Source organism: Salvelinus namaycush, unplaced genomic scaffold (assembly GCF_016432855.1).
Source record: "Salvelinus namaycush isolate Seneca unplaced genomic scaffold, SaNama_1.0 Scaffold10, whole genome shotgun sequence".
NCBI classification, from domain to species: Eukaryota; Metazoa; Chordata; class Actinopteri; order Salmoniformes; family Salmonidae; genus Salvelinus; species Salvelinus namaycush.
The window spans coordinates 860,426-875,651 of record NW_024057675.1 but is presented as its reverse complement, the minus strand read 5'-3'; the positions used below and the strand labels follow the sequence as shown (position 1 = coordinate 875,651).

The following is a 15,226-nucleotide window of genomic DNA, read 5'->3' as shown; positions in this document are numbered from 1 at the left end:
GACGAAAAGAAGTCAGGCAAAACAAACGAAAATAGATTTCTCAACCAAAACAAGACAGCTATCATTATATTATATTTCTATCAGCAGTGTGATGTTATATTATTACAACAGTGTACAGCATCTATTATCCTTTATTATCATCATGTTACTATCAAATCCATTGTATGGGTCACACATGGTTAGCAGATGTTAATGCGTGTAGCGAAAGGCTTGGCTTCTAGTTCCGACAGTGCAGTAATATCTAACAAGTAATCTAACACTTCCACAACAACTACCCAATACACACAAATCTAAAGGGATGGAATAAGAATATGTACATGTAAATATATGGATGAGCGATGACCGAGAGGCATAGATGCAATAGATTGTATAAAATACAGTATATACATATATGAGATGAGTAATGTAAGATATGTAAACATTAAAGTAGCATTATGTAATGTATTTAAAGTGACTATACTGACATTAATAAAGACAATCTACCAACATAATACAGGATTTCGCGACATTCTTTTCTGATTTCTACTTCCGAAAATGTTTGGTTTTGTGGAAGCTTTTCAGAAATTCTGAGAAACATTTTGCAATGTTTTTTTTTCTCACGTTAATTTCATATAAAGCAATAAAAAGTCATATGTGATCAGTTTTATGAAGATTTTAAGCAGAATACATAATACAAAAACAATTAGAAACATTTAAAGTGCTCAAGTTTTCCTGAACAAACAGCTCTTTTTCTGAACAAAAAATGGGATGGAAGCTCAGAGTTCCAACATAAAAAAATGCATTCCCCCATAATCTGTAAGTACTAAAAAAGATTAAACTAGGACAAAAGAAACACCTGGGGTCCAATCTGCAATTAAGACATATATTAAGACATATATCTCAAGTTCATCTTCCATGAAAACAGTTAGAGACAAAGTGCTTTTTTGAAAACAAACACAGCTCATTTTCTGAACATAATGAGGTGGGGGGGGGGGACCAAGGGCCAGGCTCATCTAGGCCTATATCTCAATGTAATCATATTATTATTTGACCCTGCTGGTCATCTGTGAACATTTGAACATCTTGGCCATGTTCTGTTACAATCTCCACCCGGCACAGCCAGAAGAGGACTAGCCACCCCTCATAGCCTGGTTCCTCTCTAGGTTTCTTCCTAGGTTCTGGCCTTTCTAGGGAGTTTTTCCTAGCCACCATGCTACACCTGAATTGCTTGCTGTTTGGTGTTTTAGGCTGGGATTCTGTACAGCACTTTGTGGTATCAGCTGATGTAAGAAGGGCTCTTTAAATACATTTGATTGATTGATTGATCCTCCTCCATATCAATTGCTCCACTGCGGAGTCGTTGGTTGTGGTACATGAAGACCAAGGCTCGTAGGTTGTTGTTAGAGGTTGATCGCCTACGGCTGGGCAACACAAGTTTGTAGACACTGTTGCTTCGCTCAGCATCAGCTGAATTTGAGACTGCATCTTTGTAGCGTTTGGTCAGGGTGCTCAGCACAGGAAGTCTCTCTTGAAGACCATTCCAGAAGATATCCAAATCCACCACCCCATCTCACTGTGGCTCTCAGTGCTGCTGGTCCTACATTGGTCAAGAAGGCATCCAGTTCATCTCGTGGTACCTTACTGAAATAAGCATCATTCTGTAGTTATTTGTTGCTACAATATTCATCTGCAAGTCCTCTCAATAGTTAAAGATCTTTGTCGTCACGGGGTGTCTGCTCTGGAAGATGTGGAGAAGCTGCAGGATGACTTTGCACTTGTCTGCCATGATGTTCAGCTGAATCTGCGGCAACTGAACCAGCTCGTGGTCTTGTAGCAGCTTGTGGTCTTGTAGCATCTCGTGGTCTTGTAGCATCTCGTGGTCTTGTAGCATCTTGTGGTCTTGTAGCATCTCGTGGAGTTTCTCTACAGACTGCGGTGCACTTTGGCCACACGTCTGTGAATGACATGGAATAAAAAAGAGGAACATAGGAAATATGAAATGACATCACGGCATAATTACAATGATATGACAATGACTTAAGCAATTGTAGAATGCATGTAGATTTAAATCATACCTGTATTTCCATCTCTATTTATTTAACCTTTATTTAACGAGGCAAGTCAGTTTAGAACAAATTCTTATTCACAATGACGGCCTACCAAAAGGCAAAAGGCCTCCTGCGGGGACGGGAGCTGTGATTAAAAATTAAAATAAATTAAAATATAGGACAAAACACACATCATGACAATAGAGACAACACTACACAAAGACAGATCTAAGACAACAACACAGCACAACATCACATGACAACACAGCATGGCAGCAACACATGACAACACAGCATGGCAGCAACACATGACAACACAGCAATGCAGCAACACATGACAACACAGCAATGCAGCAACACATGACAACACAGCATGGCAGCAACACATGACAACACAGCATGGCAGCAACACATGACAACACAGCATGGCAGCAACACAGCATGGCTGCAACACATGACAACACAGCATAGACCCATTGTAGAGGCCATACTGCTCTGAGTGGTACTGCACTGCTGAGAACCATGAGTTCCAGCGTGTTGCACATGGATTGGGAGCCATAGTCGCTCTCTTCCGCCCTGCCAGTTTATTGGCGAGGAAGGTAAGGTATCTTCTTTTGCGTGCCCCTGTCTGGTAAAACATCTGCGAAAAAACTTAGCATGAATGTGTTCAGCTGATTAAAAGGTTTGTGGAAAGCACTCCCTATCAGATTCATGATGTGAGCCACTTATCCACTCACACATTCCACTCACACACACCTCTCCTCTCCATCAGCTTTGGGGCTTGCTATCAACACAAGATGCACCTCCCATTCCCACTCACATTCTCTCTCACACAAAACAAATAGATTCAAAGCTGATCAATCGCTTTCAATTTGAGCATCGATTTTTGTTGTCTTCAAAATACTTGATTGTGATTTTTTTCTGAAAGGGAGATGAAGAACAGAAAACGTAAAAATAGAGTATTGTGGATGATATGCACTTTTAAAACGGTATTACCATTTCTTTTTAAATGCAGAAAGACTGTGCTTTCGTCATACGTATTAAGTTAAATACGGCAAAGCTGACAAATTGCACTCAGCGCTTTGAGCAGCGCTCTCCATAGACAGACTGGGGAGAGTAGAGTGCCGACCACCCTAATTGACTGTTGATTGTCGATGTTCTCTTGTGTTCCAGCACAACGTTGCATGGAGTGAAAAACAATTTCACAACCACTTTTGTGTAAAACATTTGTAAAGTGTTTAGTATGGTCTTTTAGCTGTTATTTCTGTTGGAAAATGAGATTGAGTTGGATGATTTTGTGAATGATCGCATTTTTCTCTCATGCCATGTCATCAAAACTCAACAACGCGAGCCACTATGGGCAATAGGCCACGTGCTTTTATTGAAACAAAAGACAGGCTAGTTCTTTAACACCATATGCTCTAAAATTCATTCACTGTACATCATTCACAACGCCGTAGGCTACTTCAAAATAACACTGTACATAACTCAAGATCTAAGACTTGAAGAATTAGATATGTTTTAATTCACGTTGAGAAATGTGAAAGGAGGGTGAGAACAAATGTAAAATACTGTCATTATGGCTGCATTTACACAGGCAGCCCAAATGAGTTTATTTTTCTCCATTCATTGGTCTTTTTACCAATCACATGACATTTTTTCCCATCAGATCTTGGCTGCCTGTGTAAACTCAGCCTACATTGATTCAGTTTTGGTCTAACTTTATTAAACGAGCACCACTCTTTATTCTTCACAAACATTCTCCGGTGTAGCCTCTTCTCTGGGCAGATGAACGAGTAGAGAAGAGACTGTGCGTAAAGTAGATAATCCCACACAGGCCTGCAGTATGATGTTATATTATTCCAACAATTAATGTACGGCATCTTTTATTCTTGTGATTTATCATCACCATGATACAATACTGACTTTTCATGAATAAAGACAATCTACCAACAGCATCCACCTTCAATGAAGAAGAAGATTACAGTTTGTTAGAATTTATTATTTATTTAATGGATACTTTACAATATTCTAAACAAGGGGTTGGAACCAGTTCAGGGAACAGAAAAGAAAACCGGAATTTCAAGGAACAGAACCAGAACTGACAACAAAAGGGATCTATACTGTTCCGGAACAGAACAATATTCTAAATAACACCGGTTCCATCCAGATCATGACATAACAATAGACTTGATGTCAATAGAAACCAGCCCTTCTACTGAGTTTAATCATGTATAAAAAATATCCACAACTGAATTCTACTGGAGTCTATGGACTTATTTTGTATTCAATAGAATAGCCCATAGGGCCCATTGTCAAATGTAGTGCACTACAGAATAGGGCACATGGTCAAATGCAGTGCACTAAAAATAGGGCCCATGGTCAAATGTAGTGCACAACAGAGGGAATATGGCGCCATTTGGGACACTCATTTTGGGACACTCAGACCCAGTATATACTATATACAGACTCTTCCCCAGTATATACTATATATAGACTCTGCCCCAGTATATACTATATACAGACTCAGCCCAGTATACAGGCCTATATAGACTCAGCCCAGTATACAGGCCTATATAGACTCAGCCCCAGTATACAGGCATATATAGACTCAGCCCCAGTATACAGGCCTATATAGTCTCAGCCCCAGTATACAGGCCTATATAGACTCAGCCCCAGCATACAGGCCTATTTGTGAACTTCCAATACACTCATAGAAGTAAAATAAGATGAAGATAGCCCTAAATGGTGCTGCCCATGACCATGTTGTCACAAAAGACACCATTGCAAGGTTAGGTGTGAATTTCAATACCTAAAGGGTTAGCTTATGATCCTCACTTCACCTTTATTTCACATCACTCTCCTCTCCCTCAACTTCTTTCTCTTCTTGGACAATCACATTGAAAGCACAGGCAGGCTTCCCTCCAATGGATATTCTCTCATGACTTTTTAGACTTCTTAGCTGAGTGAATCCCTCTCCACACTGAGAGCAGTGGTAAGGCTTCTCTCCACTGTGTGATCTCTGATGATTCTTTAGGTCTCCAGCAAAGCGAAAATTATTTCCGCACAGTGAGCAGTGATAAGGTTTCTCCCCTGTATGAATTCTCTGGTGATTTGTAAGGCTTCCTGAATGATTGAAGCTCTTCCTACATGTGGTGCAGCGGTAAGGCTTCTCTCCACTATGTACTCTTTCGTGTCTCTTAAGGTTTACTTTCTCACTGAAACTCCTCCCACATTGGGAGCAGAGGAAAGGTTTCTCTCCAGTGTGTACTCTTTGATGATTCTTAAGATTACTTGAGGTACTGAAACTCTTTCCACATTGAGGACAGATGTAACGATCAGGCAGTCTTGATGTATCTGGGTCAACTACACCACTATTGTCCTCCTCTTCAACTTCTCTCATTTCCTCCTCATCAATTTTCTTCTCATCCTTCTCCTCTTTGACAATCACATTGAAAGTACAGGCAGGCGTCTCTCCAATATGTATTTTCTGATGGCTTTTAAGACTTTTTAGTTGAAGGAATCCCTCCCCACACTGAGAGCAGTGGTAAGGCTTCTCTCCACAGTGTGCTCTCTGATGATTCTTTAGGTTTCCAGCAAAACCAAAACTATTTCCGCACAGAAAGCACCGGTAAGGCTTCTCCCCTGTATGTATTCTCTGATGTTTCTTAAGATTTCCTGGTTGACTAAAACTCTTCTGACAAAGAGAGCAGTGATAAGGCTTTTCCCCTGTATGTACTCTTTGATGTTCCTTAAGACTTCCAGAACGATTGAAGCTTTTCCCACACTGGGTGCAGTGGTAAGGCTTCTCCCCACTATGTACCTTCTCATGTCCCGTGAGGTTGAATTTTTCACGGAAACTCTTCCCACATGTGGCACAGTGAAATGGTTTCTCTCGAGTGTGTACTCTTTGATGATTCTTTAGATTACCTGAGGAACGGAAACTCTTCCCACACTGATGGCAGGGGAATCGACCACGAGCAGATAGTCTTGATGTATCTGGGTCAACTACACCACTAGTTTCCTGCTCTTCCTTAACTTCTCTCTTTACCTTCTCATCGATATCCTTTTCATCCTCCTCCTCTTTGACAATCACATTGAAAGTACTGGCAGGCTTCTCTCCACTGTGGGACCTCTGATGAGTCTTCAGGCCTCCTGCTCGACTGAAACACTTCCCACATTGAGGACAGGGGTAACTCCCACAACCAGGTAGTATTGATGCTGTGGAACTGGGTTCGTTGACTGATTCTGGGATGGGGCTCTCTGCTGTAAGAATATGAACAGATATAGGGTAAAAACAGACAGAGGAACAAAGTATTTTAGCTTAATGCAGGATTCCACATTAATTAGGATTAACACTGTATTGAAAGAAATACTTTTGCAAGGGGCTTGTTGCATTGCACATAGATAATGCCGCCATTGTCAAATTACAATGCATTGCGCAATGGTCGGTAGCCATTTTTTGGGGGCACTCGCCTTCCCTCTTACAAGCCATCAGACTGCTGAGGGTTATACTACAAAGCAGAATCAATGAGTTTGCCAGCTAACTTGCCTAAATATTCTGAATTAACATTTTATTCAACAACCATAAACATATGTTTACATTTCTTAATGAACCAGAAAATCAATGGCTATTTTGGGCTGTTCAACTCTCTGAACCAAAGAGGATTTTAGCCTGAATTTACCTGAGTCAACAGAGTCCCTGTCCACCTCTCTCTCTTCCTCCTCCCCCTCATTGATTTCTCTCTCCTCGCCCTCCTCCTTGACAATCACATTGAGTTTCAATGTTTGACTGCAGTCCCCCAGCGTCACTGACAGCATCTCTGGAGCCCGCTGTGAGCTTCTCTGGGCTGGAACACCACAACCAGAACCCGGTTCAAACATGGTAGGCTAGAGGTGGATCTAAAAAAGAGACCCAAAGAGCTCAGGGTGATTTTCACAAACCTTAGCTCTGGAAAAGACAACAAAAATGTATCTAAGCTAGCTAACCGCAAATCCCGTCCAGCAGGAAACCTTTTTCCATAAAATAAATATAGGATTGACGCCAACAGCCAGTCAGATGAGGCCATAAGTGAAGAAAAACACTGGCTGTTGAGTACAAACATTCAGTTAAAATTCATTACTAATATATGATACACTCAGTGATTGAAATTACCACCCCATCCTCAGGAGCCTATTCAAACATTCGCCTATAGGCTATTAGGCAAGACAAGCATTTTCTTGTGTTAGAATTAGGGGCAATTCCAAGGTAACAGAGTGATGTAGACACAGAGTTGTCACTTTAAAATGTATGAAAAACCAATGAATACAAAGTCAAACCATACAACTCCATGGAGCACAAGGACTAATTTGAACAATTTCTAACAGAAAATTCTACAAAGTTTGGTAACAACGACAGCACCAAACAGCAAAAACTGTCAATCTGCACTGTTTTTGTATAATTTTCAGTGGAAATTGTTAAAAGTAGTTTAGAATAGTTTTTTTGTGTGTGTATTTTACCTCCTTTTAATCCCCAATTTCAAGATATCCAATTGCGATTCAATTACGAAAAAAGAGACGCTCCTGTGGGTGTAAACTCATTGGACTTGGAAACTAGAAGTGTTCCTGGGTAGAATGGACACTGCAGCACAACGTACATAATTGTGTAAGGTGCAATAAATGATAGGAGTACACACATTGTTGACCATTTAGACTTAAAAAAATGTACAAATAAATAATATTTTATATAAATATTTTAATTATTCTTTGTATGATAACTAGTATAAAATATATTGATAATTGTGGACAATAATTAATAGGACTACACACAGAACACATTGTTGACCATTTAGTCTGGAAAAAATAAACAAATAAACAAACAAATCACATAATATCTTATAGAAATACTTTTATTTACAAAGTATACACAGAGAGGAAGAGGAAGAGAGAGGCCCAACTTGGCTGCAAATCTGTCTCCCTCCAGCATGTGGCGTTTTCTCGTTGTTTTGCCCACCAAGCAGAGAGTTTTGTATGGAGGTCAATGAGAGTGTCGATTTTGGTCAACAAAAAAAGTCATGGCTTATTTTCTACACAAGGTTTACTTGATCGAAAAGAAGTTGTGTCATCCTTAAGTGGTTACGAATGTACTGATATAAGTAGGACACGTGACATGCGTGACACACAACTTTTAGAAAAAACATTGTCTCGAGATGGCCATGCATGTTCACGGCATGACGCTAGGGCTCTCCAGAGGGTGGTGTGGTCTGCACAACGCATCATCGTGGGGGCAAACTACCAGCCCTCCAGGACACCTCCCGCACCCGATGTCACAGGAAGGCCAAAAAGATAATCAAGGACAACAACCACCCAAGCCACTGCCTGTTCACCCCGCTACCATCCAGAAGGCGAGGTCAGTACAGGTGCATCAAAGTTGGGACCGAGAGACTAAAAAATAGCTTCTATCTCAAGGCCATCAGTCTATTAAACATCACTAACACAGAGAGGCTGCTACCTACATACAGACTTTACCATATCTTTATAAGCATATATTCTTATTCCATTTCTTTACTTAGATTTTAGATTTGTGTGTATTGGGTAGTTGTTATGGAATTGTTAGATTACTTGTTAGATATTACTGCATTGTCGGAACTGCAAGCACAAGCATTTCGCTACACTTGCATTAACATTTGCTAACCATGTGCATGTGACCAATAACATTTGATTTGATCCATCTCGCTCCGTTGAATACAGGCGGTTGGCGTCAACAACCCTCATCAAATATTCAAAAAATGATTACAATAATGAGATGTATCAACTAATTCAAAGAAAGGATAGGCGGGAGCTAGACAGCCAACCGTGCGTGGACAACTACTCCCATTATTAGGGCGGAGAGACATGCATCTTGTCAGTATATCCATATATCCATGACGGGACTCTTATTCTGAAGGATTCCAAAACATTCTTGACCCGGAAGTACTTACTTATTCTTGCCTGTTTCACAACTGCATTTTATTATTTTGATGGAATTTTGTTTCTTATGTCGCTACAAGTTATGTCAATATTCCTTAATTTGCTTGAAAAAGTGTTACACCTTGATCACACCGACAGTATCATTGTATTTTGGTACACCAGAAGTACATTCATTCATTTCCAACGGGACAATGTGCTTGCTTTACAGCATTGCTTTGCATAGGCAGCGCATTCGTTGAATTGATATACATAAAAGTGTATTCCTGGACGGCTTGGCAGAAATGGTAGCTGAAGGTTGAACTGTTGCTGCGCACCATTTTGCGCAAAATCACTGTAGGTGTGTTCGAAGCATTGGGATTCGACGTTTGCATAAACTGGTAGCTGGTGTTGTGCCGAAAATGCCCCCCCTGCCAGAATCCCCCCCTTCGCGTGAACGCGGACGCACTCAATTCTTCATTGCTGCGATTTGCTTCCTTGTTGAGATTTCTGATCACGTTTACTCCGTCTACGTTTAATATAACACACATACATTAATTATTCATTTCGGTTGCATATCCTGACGCGAAGTTTGTTCTATATAAAGTATTTTGGTAGCTCATGTTGACCAGTAGTGTGTGCCACAGGAAGTATTTGACTCGACACAAAATTAAGGAAATTATAAGGGGGGGTTCGGCAAGGCTATTTTCTTTTCGGCAGGCAAGAAAATGTAGAATTGCGTGCGTGCGCGTTCACGCATTAGGGGGGGCTGAATTCTGGCAGGGGGGTGATTTTCGGCACAACACATGTTAACGTTAGTTTAGCAACGGTTAGTCCTGCTAATTTTGCTAGCTGATTACCTAAATAGCTAAACCAAACATCTGTTTTAGTTATTTAACTAGGCAAATCAGTTAACAACAAATTCTTATCTACAATGACGGCCTACCAAAAGGCCTGTGGCTAAACAAGGAGCAGCCGGTTAGCTAATTCCTCGCAACAGTCATTTTACGCACGATGACACGACAGCTGCCTAACTATGAAATAAAAGTTACACTTCAACCGTGACCCTGAAATAAAGTTAGCATGTTAGCTAGCTAGCTACACAAACGGGTTGGACGGGAGATGTGTTGCTAGCTAGCTAACGGCTAACTAGCTGGGATAACAACAAAGACAGGCCGCGGCAATAACTTCCGTTTCATCATTGAATGCGTTGGTTTACAGACCGTGCTACAAGCATCATTAAAACAAATAATAATAATTAACAATAGGTTACCTGGAACTGATTTCCTGTAGCTAATTGTTTGGCTGAAAATAACTTTAGGAAATGGTGAGGTCTCGTAGCGCAAGAGGGAAAAACGTATCCACTTTCCGAGTGAGTTTTGTTTATGAGATGCCGCAGGAAATGTTCGTGAGCGTCGTATCAGCGTAGTCATTGTGCATGTTTTACCGGCCTTTGACGGAAAGAAGTCAGGCAAAACAAACGAAAATAGATATTTCAACCAAAACAAGACAGCTATCATTACATTATATTTCTATCAGCAGTGTGATGTTATATTATTACAACAGTGTATAGCATCTGTTATCCTTTATTATCATGTTACTATCAAATCCATTGTATGGGTCACACATGGTTAGCAGATGTTAATGCGAGTGTAGCGAAAGGCTTGGCTTCTAGTTCCAACAGTGCAGTAATATCTAACAAGTAATCGAACACTTCCACAACAACTACCCAATACACACAAATATAAAGGGATGGAATAAGAATATGTACATATAAATATGTGGATGAACGATGACCGAGAGGCATAGATGCAATAGATTGTATAAAATACAGTATATACATATATGAGATGAGTAATGTAAGATATGTTAACATTAAAGTAGCATTATTTAATGTATTTAAAGTGACTATACTGACATCAATAAAGACAATCTACCAACATAATACAGGATTTTGCGACATTCTTTTTGATACATTATGATATTTTTTTCTCACGTTAATTTCATATAAAGCAATAAAAAGTCATATGTGCTCAGTTTTAGTACGATTTTAAGCAGAATACATAATACAAAAACAATTAGAAACATTTAAAGTGCTCAAGTTTTCCTGAACAAACAGCTTTTTTTCTGAACAAAAAATGGGGCGGAAGCTCAGAGTTCCAACATAACAAAATGCCCCCATAATCTGTAGGTACTAAAAAAGATTAAACTAGGACAAAAGAAACACCTGGGGTCCAATCTGCAATTAAGACATATATCTCAAGTTCATCTTCCATGAAAACAGTTAGAGACAAAGTGCTTTTTTGAAAACAAACACAGCTCATTTTCTGAACATAATGAGGTGGGGGGGTGACCAAGGGCCAGGCTAATCTAGGCCTATATCTCAATGTAATCATATTATTATTTGACCCTGCTGGTCATCTGTGAACATTTGAACATCTTGGCCATGTTCTGTTACAATCTCCACCCGGCACAGCCAGAAGAGGACTGGCCACCCCTCATAGCCTGGTTCCTCTCTAGGTTTCTTCCTAGGTTCTGGCCTTTCTAGGGAGTTTTTCCTAGCCACCGTGCTACACCTGCATTGCTTGCTGTTTTGTGTTTTAGGCTGGGATTCTGTACAGCACTTTGTGGTATCAGCTGATGTAAGAAGGGCTCTTTAAATACATTTGATTGATTGATTGATTGATCCTCCTCCATATCAATTGCTCCACTGCGGAGTCGTTGGTTGTGGTACATGAAGACCAAGGCTCGTAGGTTGTTGTTAGAGGTTGATCTCCTACGGCTGGGCAACACAAGTTTGTAGACACTGTTGCTTCGCTCAGCATCAGCTGAATTTGAGACTGCATCTTTGTAGCGTTTGGTCAGGGTGCTCAGCACAGGAAGTCTCTCTTGAAGACCATCCCAGAAGATATCCAAATCCACCACCCCATCTCACTGTGGCTCTCAGTGCTGCTGGTCCTACATTGGTCAAGAAGGCATCCAGTTCATCTCGTGGTACCTTACTGAAGCCATCTCACATGTACTTTGTACGTTTTCCCACTCTGCATTGCTGTATGCCTCTTCAACAGTGCTCAATATTTTTTGTTTTCACAGCAAAGGGCAAGTCGTCAACTGGGTTAAAGTAGTGTAAATAAGCCTCATATTGTAGTTCTTTGTTGGCTGCAATATTCATCTGCAAGTCCTCTCAATAGTGAAAGATCTTTGTCGTCACGGGGTGTCTGCTCTGGAAGATGTGGAGAAGCTGCAGGATGACTTTGCACTTGTCTGCCATGATGTTCAGCTGAATCTGCAGCAACTGAACCAGCTCGTGGTCTTGTAGCATCTCGTGGTCTTGTAGCAGCTCGTGGTCTTGTAGCAGCTCGTGGTCTTGTAGCAGCTCGTGGTCTTGTAGCAGCTCGTGGTCTTGTAGCAGCTCGTGGTCTTGAAGCATCTCGTGGTCTTGTAGCAGCTCGTGGTCTTGTAGCAGCTCGTGGTCTTGTAGCAGCTCGTGGTCTTGTAGCAGCTCGTGGTCTTGTAGCATCTCGTGGTCTTGTAGCATCTCGTGGTCTTGTAGCATCTCGTGGAGATTCTCTACAGACTGCGGTGCACTTTGGCCCCACGTCTGTGAATGACACAGAATAAAAAAAGAGGAACATAGGAAATATGACTATGAAATATAAAATGACATCACGGCATAATTACAATGATATGACAATGACTTAAGCAATTGTAGAATGCATGTAGATATAAATCATACCTGTATTTCCATCTGTATTTATTTAACGAGGCAAGTCAGTTTAGAACGAATTCTTATTTAGATAGAGAAACAACACTACTCAAAGAGAGATCTAAGACAACAACACAGCATGGCAGCAACACATGACAACACAGCATGGCAGCAACACATGACAACACAGCATGGCAGCAACACATGACAACACAGCATGGCAGCAACACATGACAACACAGCATGGCAGCAACACACGACAACACAGCATGGCAGCAACACAAGACAACACAGCATGGCAGCAACACAAGACAACACAGCATGGCGGCAACACATGACAACACAGCATGTCTGCAACACATGACAACACAGCAATGCAGCAACACATGACAACACAGCAATGCTGCAACACATGACAACACAGCATGGACCCATTGTAGAGGCCATACTGCTCTGAGTGGTACTGCACTGATGAGAATCATGAGTTCCAGCGTGTTGCACATGGATTGGGAGCCATAGTCGCTCTCTTCCGCCCTGCCAGTTTGTTGGCGAGGAAGGTAAGGTATCTTGTTTTGCGTGCCCCTGTCTGGTAAAACATCAACTTAGCATGAATGTGTTCAACTGATTAAAAGGTTTGTGGAAAGCACTCCCTATCAGATTCATGATGTGAGCCACTTATCCACTCACACATTCCACTCACACACACCTCTCCTCTCCATCAGCCTTGGGGCTTGCTATCAACACAAGATGCACCTCCCATTCACACTCACATTCTCTCTCAAACAAAACAAATAGATTCAAAGCTGATCAATCGCTTTCAATTTGAGCATCGATTTTTGTTGTCTTCAAAATACTTGATTGTGATTTTTTCTGAAAGGAAAAAGGGAGATGAAGAACAGAAAACGTAAAAATAGAGTATTGTGGTTGATATGTACTTTTAAAACGGTATTGCCATTTCTGTTTAAATCCAGAAAGATTGTGCTTTCGTCATACGTATTAATTAATTTTAATACGGCAAAACTGACAAATTGCACTCATCGCTTTGAGCAGCGCTCTCCATAGACAGACTGGGGAGAGCAGAGTGCCGACCACCCTACTAAAGCCAAGGTTAGCGGAGTAAAAGTTTGAGTAAAACGCCACTCACCTTGATTCTTTCAGCGCTTGCCAGTCTTCCCTGCTACCACTGTAGTCATGGTGATCTGCCGCTTCTGTGGGAACTGTTCTGACATTCTCATATACTTTGCTGATTCGAAGTGACTGTTGATTGTCGACTTTCTATCGTGTTCCAGCACAACGTTGCACGGAGTGAAAAACAATTTCCCAACCACTTTCGTATAAAACATTTGGAAAGTGTTTCGAACGGTCTTTAACTGTTATTTGTGTTGGCAAATGAGATTGATTTGAATGATTTTGTGAATGATCACATTTTTCTCTCATGCCGTCAAAACTCAACAACGCCGGCCACTATGCGCAATAGGCCGCGAGCCACTATGGGCAATAGGCCGCGAGCCACTATGGGCAATAGGCCGCGAGCCACTATGGGCAATAGGCCGCGAGCCACTATGGGCAATAGGTCACGTGCTTTTATTGAAATAAAAGACAGGCTAGTTCTGTAACGCCATATGCTCTAAAATTCATTCACTGTACATCATTCACAACGCCGTAGGCTACTTCAAAATAACACTGTACATAACTCAAGATCAAAGACTTGAAGAATTATATATATGTTTTAATTCACTTTGAGAAATGTGAAAGGAGGGTGAGAACAAATGTAGAATACTGTCATTATGGCTGCATTTACACAGGCAGCCCAATTGAGGGTTTTTTCTCCATCCATTGGTCTTTTTACCAATCACATGACATTTTTTCACATCAGATCTTGGCTGCCTGTGTAAACTCAGCCTATGATCCTACATTGATTCAGTTTTGGTCTAACTTTATTAAACGAGCACCACTCTTTATTCTTCACACACATTCTCCGGTGTAGCCTCTTCTCTGGGAAGCTGAACAAGTAGAGCAGAGATTGTGTGTAAAGTAGATAATCCACTCTCCATTCATCACAAACATTCACCAGAGTAGCCTCTTATATTTAAGCAATAAGGCCAGGGGGGGGGGGGGTGTGGTATATGGCCAATATACCACGGCTAAGGGCTGTTCTTAAGCACGACGGAAAGCGGACTGCCTGGATACAGCCCTTAGCGGTGGTATATTGGCCATAAACCACAAACCCCCGAGGTGCCTTACTGCTATAATAAACTGGTTACCAATGTAATTAGAGCAGTAAAAATACATGTTTTGTCATACTGTCTGATATACCAACGGCTGTCAGCCAATCAGCATTCAGGGCTCGAACCAGCCAGTTTATAATATTCCAACAACGCAGTGAGTGTATGGCATCTTTTATTCTTGTGATTTATCACCACCATGATACAATACTGACTTTTCATGGATAAAGACAATCTACCAACATCATCCACCTTCAATGAAGAAGAAGATTACAGTTTGTTAGAATTTATTATTTAATTAATGGATACTTTACAATATTCTAAACAAGGGGTTGGAACCAGTT

General features: G+C 41.0%; 2 protein-coding genes across 3 annotated transcripts in view; both read right to left on the bottom strand.

Annotated features, from left to right (window-relative positions):
• Positions 1–1,236: 1,236 nt before the first annotated feature.
• The window catches only part of LOC120035255 (zinc finger protein 345-like), a 29,013-nt gene continuing 15,023 nt past the window's right edge, over positions 1,237–15,226 (bottom strand). Inside the window, exons 4-5 of one of the 2 annotated variants that reach the window (XR_005474131.1) lie at positions 11,950–12,552; positions 1,237–1,616 (exon numbers count right to left, since the gene is read on the bottom strand). Coding sequence is in view for 1 of the 2 variants with exons in the window: in XM_038982048.1 (XP_038837976.1) it covers positions 12,089–12,552 (464 nt within the window). In the remaining variant the exon portion in view is untranslated. Of the gene's footprint in view, positions 1,617–11,545; positions 12,553–15,226 lie in introns of those variants that run through there. The other variant, XM_038982048.1, reaches the window with a different exon arrangement.
• Positions 4,026–10,318, bottom strand: LOC120035260 (gastrula zinc finger protein XlCGF26.1-like). The gene is made up of 3 exons (XM_038982055.1): positions 10,225–10,318; positions 6,713–6,929; positions 4,026–6,293 (listed from the first exon to the last, which is right to left on the bottom strand). The coding sequence occupies exons 2-3, from the start codon at positions 6,909–6,911 to the stop codon at positions 4,873–4,875; spliced, it is 1,620 nt and encodes a 539-aa protein (XP_038837983.1). The 5' UTR covers positions 6,912–6,929; positions 10,225–10,318; the 3' UTR covers positions 4,026–4,872.